The 12,739-nt window shown below is 43.6% G+C and overlaps 1 protein-coding gene across 4 annotated transcripts in view; it reads left to right on the top strand.

The window, feature by feature from the left end:
- The window catches only part of LOC134463989 (E3 ubiquitin-protein ligase Midline-1-like), a 56,629-nt gene that overhangs the window by 29,818 nt on the left and 14,072 nt on the right, over nt 1–12,739 (top strand). For all 4 annotated transcript variants that reach the window (XM_063217409.1, XM_063217412.1, XM_063217410.1 and 1 more), the window contains exon 3: nt 11,772–11,867. In XM_063217409.1, the coding sequence (XP_063073479.1) occupies nt 11,772–11,867 (96 nt within the window). The remainder of the gene's footprint in view (nt 1–11,771; nt 11,868–12,739) is intronic.

Here is a 12,739-nt window from a genome sequence, read left to right as displayed (position 1 = left end):
CCAGAGCAATAGCTATGAGATGCTCAAGGTATAAGGGCCATGGTCAATAACATTGCTGAGTGATGCTGAGCGATCGCTCTGAGAAGCTCCAGGAGGGCACTATGATGCTTTTTTTGCTGCTGCTGCTGTTTGAAAGCCTCATGAAATGTGAAAGCCTAAACGCCTTGTTATATCTCATTCAGCACTGAGCAACCGCTACGACAATATCAAGGTGGGGGCAAATAATCACTACTGGTTGAAAGCACCAGACATATGTTTAAATTGTCCACCTACTGACATCAAATCCCTAATCATCTCAACAGTGGTGTCAACAGTAAAAAAAAGAAACACGGTTTACTTCCAACACAAGTAACTTAGTTCAGTAACCAGTAGACATGTGTACCTGTCTTACGATCAGCTAACTCTGCACTGGTTGCATCAAGTTTGTGGTGGGTCCTTGTTAGGTTTTCAGTTTTTTTCAGTAATAACACAGTATATCTATCTCATTAGTTACAATGGAGTGAACAGTAACAGCTATGCCTATGTAATGCCATGTGCTAGTGTTGTAATTACACCACAAAAGTAATTTTACTTTTACTTTTGACACCTCTGCGTCTCCACAACCTTAGCCTGGTGAGCTATATCATATAGCTGAATGAGGTGGGTAGGACCAAACCATTGTCATTATTGTTCAAATAGTCTCCGCATTGTCACTCAAAAAGAGTTGGAAAAAACTTCCGTTGTCATGTTGAGCTCCAGCTGGTGCCCGTTGGGACAATCCTACAGGCTACACCAAATCGATGGTTGGTTCTATAATAGTTTTGTTATAACTGTGGAATAAATTGTTCACACCAACTCTGTCCAACGTAAATAAGCAAATCGCTACAATCACTATAAATATTGCAACACGACTCATCATGTAAACATTGTTAACCTTGGCAATGGTACAATCAGATATTGTCTCTTTTCTTAACATCGCCCAGCATCGCAGTTTCATAATAATGATGTCGAAACATGCTGATGAATGGTTTTCATTTCCATGACTGGAGTCACATAAATCATGCAAATGTTTATGTAAAGTTGGAGCGAATATAACCCTGACCCTGAGAAGAAGCGCACAGAAATCTATTAGCAGGAGCACAGGTGCGGCCCCATATGTCTGGAAATATTTTCAGACATCGTCAGGCAAAGCATTGTGCAGCAGATAGTGTCCAACTGGAGACTGGAGTGCGCTCAGTGCGGAGACTAAAGTGCCTTTCATAAATAAACTTCCATTGTTTTAATTTACTGTTACTGAGGATGTGAGTCACTCAGTGCAGTGCAGCAGTCTCCTCACAGCTTGCACACAGACAGCCGTCCTTCACAATTACCTCCGCTGTCTATTATTGTCAGCATGAGAGTTCCGGAACAGGATGCGCTGACTGACTGACTGATATGCAGGCAAATCCATAGAGATGTTACGGAGCTAGTTTATATAATGTATTATAATTATTATTTTATTTTATTTTCTGGCCTTCCATGAAATAGGACAGTTGCAAATGGTGACAGAAAACGTGTGTGTGTGTGTGTGTGTGTGTGTGTGTGTGTGTGTGTGTGTGTGTGTGTGTGTGTGTGTGTGTGTGTGTGTGTGTGTGTGTGTGTGTGTGTGTGTGCGTGCGTGTGTGTGTGCGTGTGTGTGTGTGTGTGTGTGTGTGTGTGTGTGTGTGTGTGTGTGTGAGTTGGGGGGGGGGGGGGTGTGGGGGTACACAGGGAATGGTTGGGAAACAGCTCCAGGTCGTAATGGTACAGCTCGCTAGCCCAGCGAGTCACAGTGGGCCTCAATGCAGCCGCTTTAAAAGTCAAGAGGTCCCATGCTCAATCAGCGTGGAGCAAGTCATGTGTGAGAAATCTCACTGCGCGGTGAGGCTCATTAGCGGGCTTGAGTGCGGATCAAGCATCTACAGGGGTGCAGGTTAAGGAGTTGCTAATTGTGCTGTCGCCACAGTAGGCCGGGCTAATTGAGCGTAGCTAGACGCTGTGTGCGGAAGACCGCTGGGATATGGCCCCACGCTCACCCCTATCCGGTCCGGCTGCCGGGTGGGACCGGTAGGGTGGGGTTGGCGGTGTTGGGAGTGTGTGTGGTTGGGGTCGTTTGGGGATTGAGGAGGCTCAGCGATGGTCATAGGAATGGAATGGTATTGGTGCTCCTGGGGGGTCTCAGTCAGAGTCCCACCATCAGGCAGCCCAGTCAGTAGAAAGGGATTAAAGCAACTGAATTGTTTGTGTGGTCTCCCCTTGCCTGGTTTAAAAAAAAAAACAGTCCTACAATTTTGACCCACAGTTTATTGCGATGATTTTAAAAATGAAAAGGGCAGTGTGTTCGGCTCTCTGCAGAGTACAGCTTGACGACCATACCATCTACAGCACTGTCCATCACTGCATCACATCCAAAGGTCACCTGTTACAACATATGGAGCATGCCGATGGTGACGGTCATATTTTGACACATTTAGCATTTCAGCCCCTCCCTGATTCTAGAACACAGTAAAAAAAAAATGCAGTGCCACTTGAACACGCTGGGAGAAAATTCAATCTAGAAGGCGTTAAATCAACTCTCTAAATGTTGAATTGACATTATATTTTTTAAGGGGTATGCTCCAAGTCTCACAGCAAGACATATGGAAGATACCATTGGTGAGAGTCACAGTTTTGACACATGTAGTATTTCCGTCCCTCCCTGGTTGTTGGACTAGGCTATAGTATGCTCCAAATCTCACAATAGGGTCAAAGCAAATCTGGACACCTGTCAAGTCTGGCAAAGCTCAGCAAATACCAGCTGTCAAGGGCACTGCTGAGACTGGGTGCAAAGCTAAGACCCGGTTATCCCCCCACCTCGTTGACCCAAAACATGCAATAGGATTACTGAGACGTGGCGCTAAAGTGTTACAATGTGGTAATGGGCAACGGCAAACGGGTAAGTAACGTCATTTTTAACTCTGTGCCAGCAAAAGTCAAAGGCTTAGCTGACATAGGAGGAATGTTTTTTTTCTTGTGACTTAATTACATTTCAGAAATAAATAATTACATTGCTTAAATAGAATTATTGCCAAGGTCCTGAAAAGTGTCCAGAAAGTTGTGCACTGTGCTTATAAAATGATGTGCAAATTTCAACTTTCCCAGTCCTTTTTTGAATAATTTTAATTGAAGGGAAGCTATTAAACATTACGTAAAAGGCTTGCTGTGTTCTTTTGTCAAGTGCAGGATGGAATACAGTAGTCACAAAGTAGCCTCAGTAACTTTGTATTGGAAAACGCCACAAAAGAGCAACTGCTTCTTAGTTCCAATTCCTTTCACAATTGTGAAATGATTCTTTCAAACTCACTTCTCACAGATTTTAAAGTGGAAAAAAGAAATTGTGTTTTTCAAACAGGGGGGAAAATATCTGTTAAGTTGCATGTGCTGCATATCACTATATGACAGTACACAGTATGCGTTCCTTACGGCACTGAAACAAACTGTGTCTCCCTCCATCCCCAGAGTCTGACAGTGGTGTTGAGCTAGGTGCTATTATTAGTTCTTGTTTAGATTCAGCGGAAAGAGGGAGGAGGAAGGGAGAAGGAGAGGGAAAAGGAAACTGTCAGTGTGGTCCAGGAGAATCAGAAGTTCCGACCGGAGCGGAGAAAAACTAAACAGTGACCTGCTATGGCCAGGGAAACCAACAGGGTAGAGACAAACAGGAATGTTGTCCCAGGCCCAGGGAGAGAGGTGGCCCAGAATCCAGGTGCACATTATGTATGTATTGAGTGAGGGTCCCTTTCAGACAGTGCTTAATTTGTCAAGCGGGAGGTCCTGGAGCGCAGAGGATGGGTGGCTCCCCCCCTGAGGGTGATCTGTGATGTATTTCCATAAGGTTCCATCCAAGGTTCCGGAGCTCTCGTCTGAGGTTCCGGAGCTAGCTCCCCCTTGCTCCCCCTCAAATTAAACACTGCTTTCAGATGACTTGTCTATGACTTTGGCTCTCAGCGGCCCGGGCTATGGCAGCATGGACATTTTTCTGTCCTAGTTACTCGTTTTCTTTTGCTTCAGACATGTAAAACTTTTTCCTTTACCCGACATGTTTTGACAGTGTAACTTCCTTCTCCATCGGTGGGTTTGAAACATGTCTGAAATAAAAGAAAGCAATGACTAGATTAAACAGAAGACATAATGGACGTAATGCAATTATTTTTTCCTTTTCTGGTCTGCCTTCTGCTCAGCAGCCTACCAGCATCTATCCCCAGCTGCCTGCCACACATATGGAAACTAACGGAGGGGGGGGGGGGGGGGGGGGGGCAACCAGGTCAGTTGTTCCAGGCCCAGGGAGAAAGGAGGTCAGAACTGGGTCATGGTAAACTTACATTATTATGTACTGAGAAGAGGGCCCTGTCAGATGGCTTTGTCCTGGGCCGAGCAGCCTAGCGGCACCCCACTGCCTGCCGCAGACTATCAAGGTCAGAGTATCGTGTTGTGCTATTGTTGTTCCTTGTCTGAGAATACTCCCGGAAAAAGGATATGTCTCGTCTCGACAACAATATTCAGGCGTAATATTATGTTGGGTTACGTGCAGTGACATGCAGACACAGACATTCCCACAATTCTTTCTCAGATGAATGTTATATCATCAAATTTGTAAATAAAACCTGTAAACCTGTAAATCAAATTCAGCACGATGGACAAGAGTGTGCGGTATCTTCCTCTCAGAAAGTGATCTTGCACCCGCTACCTGCACCTCAAAACCTCTGGTGTGCGTTGGTTACTTCTTCAGAAATATCATTATATTTGATCATACACAGTAAATTCTGCAGTGCTCATTTAACACTTAGAGAGTTGATTTGACATCATTTGGACTCAAATGAACTCTCTAAGTGTTGAAGTAACACCACAACATTTACTGTGTACAATCAGTAGGTTTACAATATACTGGGGGTACTGTGATGCAGCACGCAAGGGCACCCGTCCACGGATGGGCTTGCATGTTCATGGGGACCCAGGCTCAAGTCCGACGCACCCCAGCCCTACACCATCTCTCTCTCCCTCCTAGTCTCCACTCTCTTTGCTTTAGTTGAGCCAAAAAAAATAAAACATCTGAAAATAAATTAATATATATTTTTTAAAAGTACATTTTTAATGTGTTTTATCCAGCGTATCCTTCACAAGGACAAAGTGATGGCTAATTTGTAATATGCTGTAACTTAATATGCAGCATGTCCTTCACAAAGGGGAAAGTGATAGTTTCTCATGATTAACATCTTATCTTCCTCATTCCCCACGCACTCCGAAAGGACGTCGTAAGTAATAATACATGCAAATATTGAAATTAGATGGGATTAGATTGAGGAGGGGAGCTAATGAGTGGCCAGAGAAGAGCTGTCATTAGCGCTGACCGAAGGCCCCATCTCATCAAGCCTGTCGCAGCCCAGGCTACGGAACGATGGAGGGCAATACTTCAAACTCACAGTGGTGGTTCTATCTAGACTTAAGTTACCGTGGGGTAGAACCAGTCAACATTAAACATTTTATTCTGTATTCAGTATATTTTCATTACAAATTAATATTTAGATGATTAGCACTGCCCCCAAGGCACTGTGTCATCAAGGCTGCTACAGTTATGGAGGGCAATCCTTTTCAGTCACGGAGACGCAGACAGTGGCAGTTACAGACTAAAATCGCCAGATACAAATCAGGTCAATATTCTATTTTATACATTCAATTTTATATTTGTCTTTTGATTCATTTTCATGACAAATTAACGTTTACATCATTGGCTGTTTAGTAGGCTACATGGGCCATAATAGGGGCCATGACCAATTCTACAGGGTTGTTGTGGCTTAGCCTACCCTGTCCTCCCAGGCTTTACAGTAGCCTATCGCACAATGCACATAATGTAGACCAGCAGACATGTTGCGATCTTACAGCTCCAGCTAGTGTTCAAAGTGCTGCATCTACAACTAGATGTTTGTCTCAGGGTACCGCAGGATTTTCATGAAAATTCTGGACAAGTAGGACACTGAGCAAAATCAAACGGCTAAATGTAGATACAATAGCCTACATGTCTATTGCATGGCAAACAGCCATGTGGAATGTTGATGAGGATACCACATACTAAGTAGAAATGAAGAGTTCAGATGCAAAAAAACCCTAACTCCATTTCTGAAGACCTGCACTTCTATATTTTTAGAGTACCCCGTTGTTGGTTTGGTTTACATTCATGTACTTGATAATACATATAAATAGTTATATTACATAAATAAAATAAAAAATATGCAATTTTTATAGCTTTGTATATAAATAAAAATGAATTAAGATTATTTTCTGAAATGGCACTTAGGGGGTTTTGCATCTGAACTCTTCAAATGCACTCAGAGAGTGTAGACCTCCACCAAGGAAGCTGTTTGATTAAACATTTGACTATGTTACACCCTATTTCTTTCCAAGTCTTTCTGCCATTCACTTTAGGGAGTTAAAGTTGGGATGACAAAATTTGACCTATCGCACAATACTGCCCTACAATCTAAGAACGCAGTAACTCTGAAAACTGCAAACTGAGAAAAAAGGCTTCAAAATTTCCTATATGGCGCGACAACTGTGTTGTCGGTGAAGTGGTGGTGACACTTCCTGGTAATGCTTTTTTAGGATAGAAATTAAATGCACACAAAAAAACTCCCGAAAAAATAACATTTATGTGTCTTTTTGCGACAAAAAACAGAGTTACTGCGTTCTTGGCTGGTATTACTGCCACAAAATGGAGTTACTGCAGGAGTTACTGCGTTCTTGGCTAGTATTACTGTCTACTCCCAAACCAATTCCCATTGGAAAATGCAGCAGTATCTCAACAACACCGCAGTAACTTTTTTGGGGTAATTTTTGCACTTTCAAAATGATTTTTCTCTAAAACGGGATGGTGTTGGACCACCATTTTTTGACATAAGACAAATTAGGTAGTGTAGAGCCCATTTCCGAAATACATTTTTTTTCGACCATTTTGAGTTACTGCGTTCTTGTTTTGCACGGCAGAATAGAGAAGAATCTTTTCCAAAATTCCTGGATCTGGATCATGGTCCGGACCACCACCAAAATTTAGTCACTTGTTCCTTTTGTCATATCCAACAACTTCACTAAGTTTAATCAAAATCTGTTCATAACTTTTTGAGTTATCATGCTGACAGACAGACCGACAAGCAGACAGACAAACAGACAAGCCACCATGACCGAAAACATAACCTCCTTGGCGGAGGTAATAACTAGTACATAACGCTGACATACAGAATAATCACACAACACCTGGATATTGGTTGTGCCTAACTGACTAAAAGCCTTTTGAAAACATAAAAAATAAAGCCATTTCTTTTATTTTGTCATATAGTGTACTGTACTTAAAGTGAATGTTGAACTATTATGTTCACTATAGGCTGGTTTACTGTATAGGGCTATATATTCCCTGAATGTCTGCTTCTGGGAGCTTATGATCTGTGTAGCAACATTGACATCTACTGTTCAAAATTGAAACATCAAGTTGTGTCTTTCCACTCCAATGCTTATTTTTTTCCTGCCATATTTCTTCATTTTTCTGAACACATGTATGGCGTATGGCGTGCACGGTACTGTTGGCATATGGGAGTGTGTGTGTGTGTGTGTGTGTGTGTGTGTGTGTGTGTGTGTGTGTGTGTGTGTGTGCGTGCGTGCGTGCGTGCGTGTTTGCGTGTGTGTGTGTGTGTGTGTGTGTGCGTGCGTGCGTGTTTGCGTGTTTGCATGTTTGCGTGTGTGTGTGTGTGTGTGCGTGCGTGCGTGCGTGCGTGCGTGTGTGTGTGTGTGATAAAGTGATTGAAAGTCAGGACTTGTAAAAGTTCAGGGGGGGGGGAGGATCAGCCAAATCAAAGACAGACCTCCTGGCTTTTAACCAAGATCACAGGTTGGGGAAATAAGAAATCCACTGCCCAGTCCACTCACATATGTGCTCACATACTCATGCACATGTGACTGAGAGACGTCCAACAAGTAGGCCTACAGTACACATGTCTATTCTAGTAAGAAGATTATCAGACATTTGTCCTCTTTTTACCTCTTAGAACGATGTAAGATTAAGATTTATTTATAAATCGGTTATAATATGTTGATAACAGTTGCACTGTTCCAATCCGACCCCTTGTCCTAGGTTGACCATAGATGAAGGATCACACAGTAAAACAATGCAGTGCTAATGCAACATTTAGAGAGTCTATTTAACATAGTGTATTTGGCCCCAGAGTGCTCTCTTAGTGTTAATTAATTCTGCAATTTTACTTTGCAAGGCTATATCTAATCTCCTCCGTAAAAATCGACTTTTTTTCTCCTTTGCTTCCTCTGCCCCAAATCTCTCAGTGCTGTTTACACCAAACGGATGGACTCTCGCTGAGGGTTTGGCCAACGCTGCTTGTCTCAGCAATAAACATAATCAGAGTGTTTATCGTCCGCAGACGGACAGATGGGCCGTATTTGGGAGTTGATTGAAGAAGAAAATATTGAGCACAATGTGGAACAGGGTCTGACTGATACTGACCGAGAAAAAAAGGAGGGAAAAGAACCTGATCACTCTTCAGCGGATGGCAACAGAAGTGTCGAGTGAATAGATTTATTGCGTCTGCGGTCTTCAGTGATGTTGTAATGTGTTTGACGTACATTAACTTGCTGTGTCATAGTCTGATGGATCCATTTTTATTGTGTCAGGGAAGGCAGGTGGCCTCTCTTCTGAGCTCCTGTTATTATGAGGGCATGCCATACTGGCAGTGATGGACTGGGCAGGGAATTGGTTTGGATTACTTTGTCTCTTTCTTTTGGGAGAAGGGGATGGAAAGAGGGGGAGGTCAGACAGACAGATAGAGAGAGAGATTAAAGTGAGATAGAGAATAGAAACACAAGTGATAGAAGAGAGAGACAGATTCAAGGACAATATACGGAAACAAGGCTGCCAGTAGTCATGTGGTAAGGATGGACAGCTGACATCCTTTTTTTAAATGTATTTTTTTAGGGTTTTTTGCCGTCATTTCTGACAGGACAGTGGAGTAGAGACAGGAAATGAGTGGGGAGGGAGAGATGATGAAGTCGGCAAATGACCCGGGCTGGAATCGAACCAAGTGCCCTACCATTGGGCCACGGCAGGGCCGGACAGCTGACATCTTTAACTGGTGCGCACCGACGCGGGAAATCAATCGAAATTAGGCATGCTTTTGTGGTGCTGTACGAAACGAAACAAGTTTACGTATGTATTTATTATGTCAGTGTTGTAGTTGCCCAAGGTTCCTTGAGCACCCAAAGTACCCCTACTTCCAGCGACCCTGCTGTTACTGCATTCAGTACCAGAGGTCCGGGGCCTCCATACGCACAAAACTGGAGATTTTTGGATTTCAGTTTGTGGAATGTCGTGTAGGTATAACAATTGACACATTATGTTAACAAGCATAACATGATGTGCCATTAGTGTTCCTGACATGTGTCATCATGTCCATTTTATTACGGTTGCCTGAAGAGCCCTTCAAATGAAGTATTAACAAATATTCTAAAACACTGAGCACAATCTAATTTTCAATCTACGCATTTGTATGACAAAACTGGCAAGTTATTGAGCAAGAGAGAGAGAGAGAGAGAGAGACAGACAGAGACAGAGAGAGAGAGAGAGAGAGAGAGAGAGAGAGAGAGAGAGAGAGAGAGAGAGAGAGAGAGAGAGAGAGAGAGAGAGAGAGAGAGAGAGACCCTAGCTATTTTGTTTGAAATGATGGCTGCTTAAGCTGCGACCCCTGCCCCCTTGCCTCCTAATCACTCCTTTCATATGAAGTTCACTCCCCTCGGGCTCCTAGCGTCCCTTTTGGCAGGGCTACCAAACCACACAGCATCTGTGACTTTCCCTATGTCCCAATGGTGTCCATCTGAGTCCCAATATTCCAACTATGTTGACTTTATGTATAGTGAGTGACAATCAAGTCACGTTGACTTTTCACATTGATGGACTATACATGTATATTTTTGGCATTCCCTGCAGTATATGGAGAATGCACACCACAGACCCAATGTAAAGTCCTTTTGTGTCAGTGTAGTATTAAGGCCATCCACGATGATCCATTAACTGGTCAACTCCGCCATGCACAATGTCAATCCCCTGTCTGTTCATTCAGCGTACCACATACATCCAGAGGGAGCTGACAGGAGAGATTAAAGGGGTTAGCCGTAGCGGGCCCCGGGGGAGAGAGGGCCCAAGATTCTTTTCATTACATTGTACGTATTGGATGTTGGGAGGGGGGCTTTCAGATGACTTTGTCCTGGGCCCAGTATAAGCTGTCAGCAGCCTAGTATACACCCAGAGGGGAAAGCGTCTTTTAATCCCCGCTGACAAGCCTAGCATGGCTTAATGGGGTCTGCCGTACCATAAAATGATGATACTGAAAATAAAAGGAGAGATGGGTATGGGGGCATTCTTGTTTCACGGGCAGGCGAGGAAGTGAGGAGATGAAAAGGAAGTGCTTAGATGAAAAAAAAAAACACACACACACAGTGACTATCCCTCAGCTGATAGGTAGGGCTTGACTGTCGTTCTGTCGTTTGGCCCGGGTCGGGGGGTAGCTTTTGATGCGCGATGTCTCGGCTGGCTGAGTTCACATGCATGGCTTGACTTGAGTCGCTCGCTGCTGCTGCTGCTCTCCCGGCCGCCTCTCCTCTCTCTCTCTCTCTCTCTCTCTTCCAAGTGACAGCGTTACAGTGTTGCAGCGTCGCGCTGTTGCTGTTGCTGTTGCTGTGCCACACCAGACCGCAACTCGAAAACGACCGCTCGGCATGAGGAGGCACCAGGGAGGGTATCGACCGGAGGTTAGTCACCGTCACTGTCACCGGTGATGGCCCTGCATGGCACAGGGCCATGTAGGACTGCCACCGGGCGCGGTGATGGCCCCTATAGCTACAGGAGTATGGGCAAGGTTAGGGCAAAGGGCTGGATGCCACTGTCTGGCAGGATGAACTGGGTTGGGGGGGAGTAGTAGTCACACTAGTCTCACTCGTCACATTAGTTTGTGTTTTGATGCTACAGCTTCTCGTGTTTTACAGGAGTGTAAACTGTAGAAGTGCTTTTAACTGTGATTTTTGGTGACAATTTGGTGACAATTTGGTGACAATTTCTTATGGAAATCCATTTAATTCTGTCTTCCTCCATGCTGTTGTGTGACGTTCTGGTGTGGATGGCAGTGGGACCTGGGTGGGGGGACATTTTCTATATTTTCTATATCTTTTGTGCTTTTAATTGTGACTTGGTGACCAGGTTGACAACTGCTTGTGTAGAACTATTTCTTTTTTCATCACTGCTGGTGTGTGCCATTCTGGTGTGTGGCACTGGTTTGATTCTACAGCCTGTTGGGTTTTTGTAGACAGTGTTCTGATTTAAAATGTGATTTTATGAATTGTGCTTTTATTTTGACTTTGTGACAAAGGTGACATTAAATGATTATATAGATTTTTTTCCATCATTGGCCTCGTTTATATGAGACATTTAATTCAGAATTAACTCGCTGTTCTTCTGAATAAAGCTTAATTCCGCTTTGAAAACGTCACGTAAACACTTCACAATTCGGAATTAAATGAAAGATCAAAGTAAACTCAACTGAACTATTTAATGCTGAATTATTGATTCGGAATTAAAAGCATAATGTAAACGTAGCCATTGTGTCATTCTGTTCTGGCAGGACAAAACAGGGAGTCAAAAACACACACAAAGTGATCTCTCCTTTGTTTTTTCAATTATTATTCTTTTTTTTCAGCAAGCACTGGAGTCTAACCTGGGCCACCTGATCAAGAGGAACAATGAGCTGGAGTCTCTGATGGGGAAGCTGATACAGACCTGCCAACATGTGGAGGTCAGTTGCACTCTATACACTGTTGCTTCTTCTTCCATTGGAAATGCTGTGTGTGTGTGTGTGTGTGTGTGTGTGTGTGTGTGTGTGTGTGTGTGTGTGTGTGTGTGTGTGTGTGTGTGTGTGTGTGTGTGTGTGTGTGTGTGTGTGTGTGTGTGTGTGTGTGTGTGTGTGTGTGTGTGTGTGTGTGTGTGTGTGTGTGTGTGTGCGTTTGTGTGTGTGTGTGTGTGTGTGTGTGTGTGTGTGTGTGTGTGTGTGTGTGTGTGTGTGTGTGTGTGTGTGTGTGTGTGTGTGTGTGTGTGTGTGTGTGTGTGTGTGTGTGTGTGTGTGTGTGTGTGTGTGTGTGTGTGTGGATGCGTGTAGCCTATGCATTTGTGTGTGTGTGTGTGTGTGTGTGTGTGTGTGTGTGTGTGTGTGTGTGTGTGTGTGTGTGTGTGTGTGTGTGTGTGTGTGTGTGTGTGTGTGTGTGTGTGTGTGTGTGTGTGTGTGTGTGACTGTTTCGTGCTGGGTTGGTTATAACTTATGTGTGCAGTATACTGTAGGTATCATTATCAATAGCCTACTAAAGTAGAAACGCAACATTTCATAGTGGGCTAAATTAAATATGAATATACAGCTACCTCAAATTCACAATGTTGTGATGATCCTTCTTTCACTGGAATCGTTCTTGCAGTTGTAGTTCACTTATTTTCAACTCAATGTGTGTCAGAAATCAACCACGTATGATTGACAACACTGACATTGAAGCAAAGGAATTTTTTGAGGCAGTCAAGGAAGCATGTAGGCTATTCTTTTAGCAGTCTTACTAAGCACATGCAGACTATTCTTTTAGCAGTCTTACTAAGCATAAAAACACATGAAACATAAACTAGTAG

The sequence above is a fragment of the Engraulis encrasicolus genome, chromosome 15 (assembly GCF_034702125.1).
Source record: "Engraulis encrasicolus isolate BLACKSEA-1 chromosome 15, IST_EnEncr_1.0, whole genome shotgun sequence".
Classification (NCBI taxonomy): domain Eukaryota; kingdom Metazoa; phylum Chordata; class Actinopteri; order Clupeiformes; family Engraulidae; genus Engraulis; species Engraulis encrasicolus.
The sequence above is the reverse complement of the archived record's forward strand: the minus strand, read 5'-3'. Positions and strand labels throughout refer to the sequence as shown.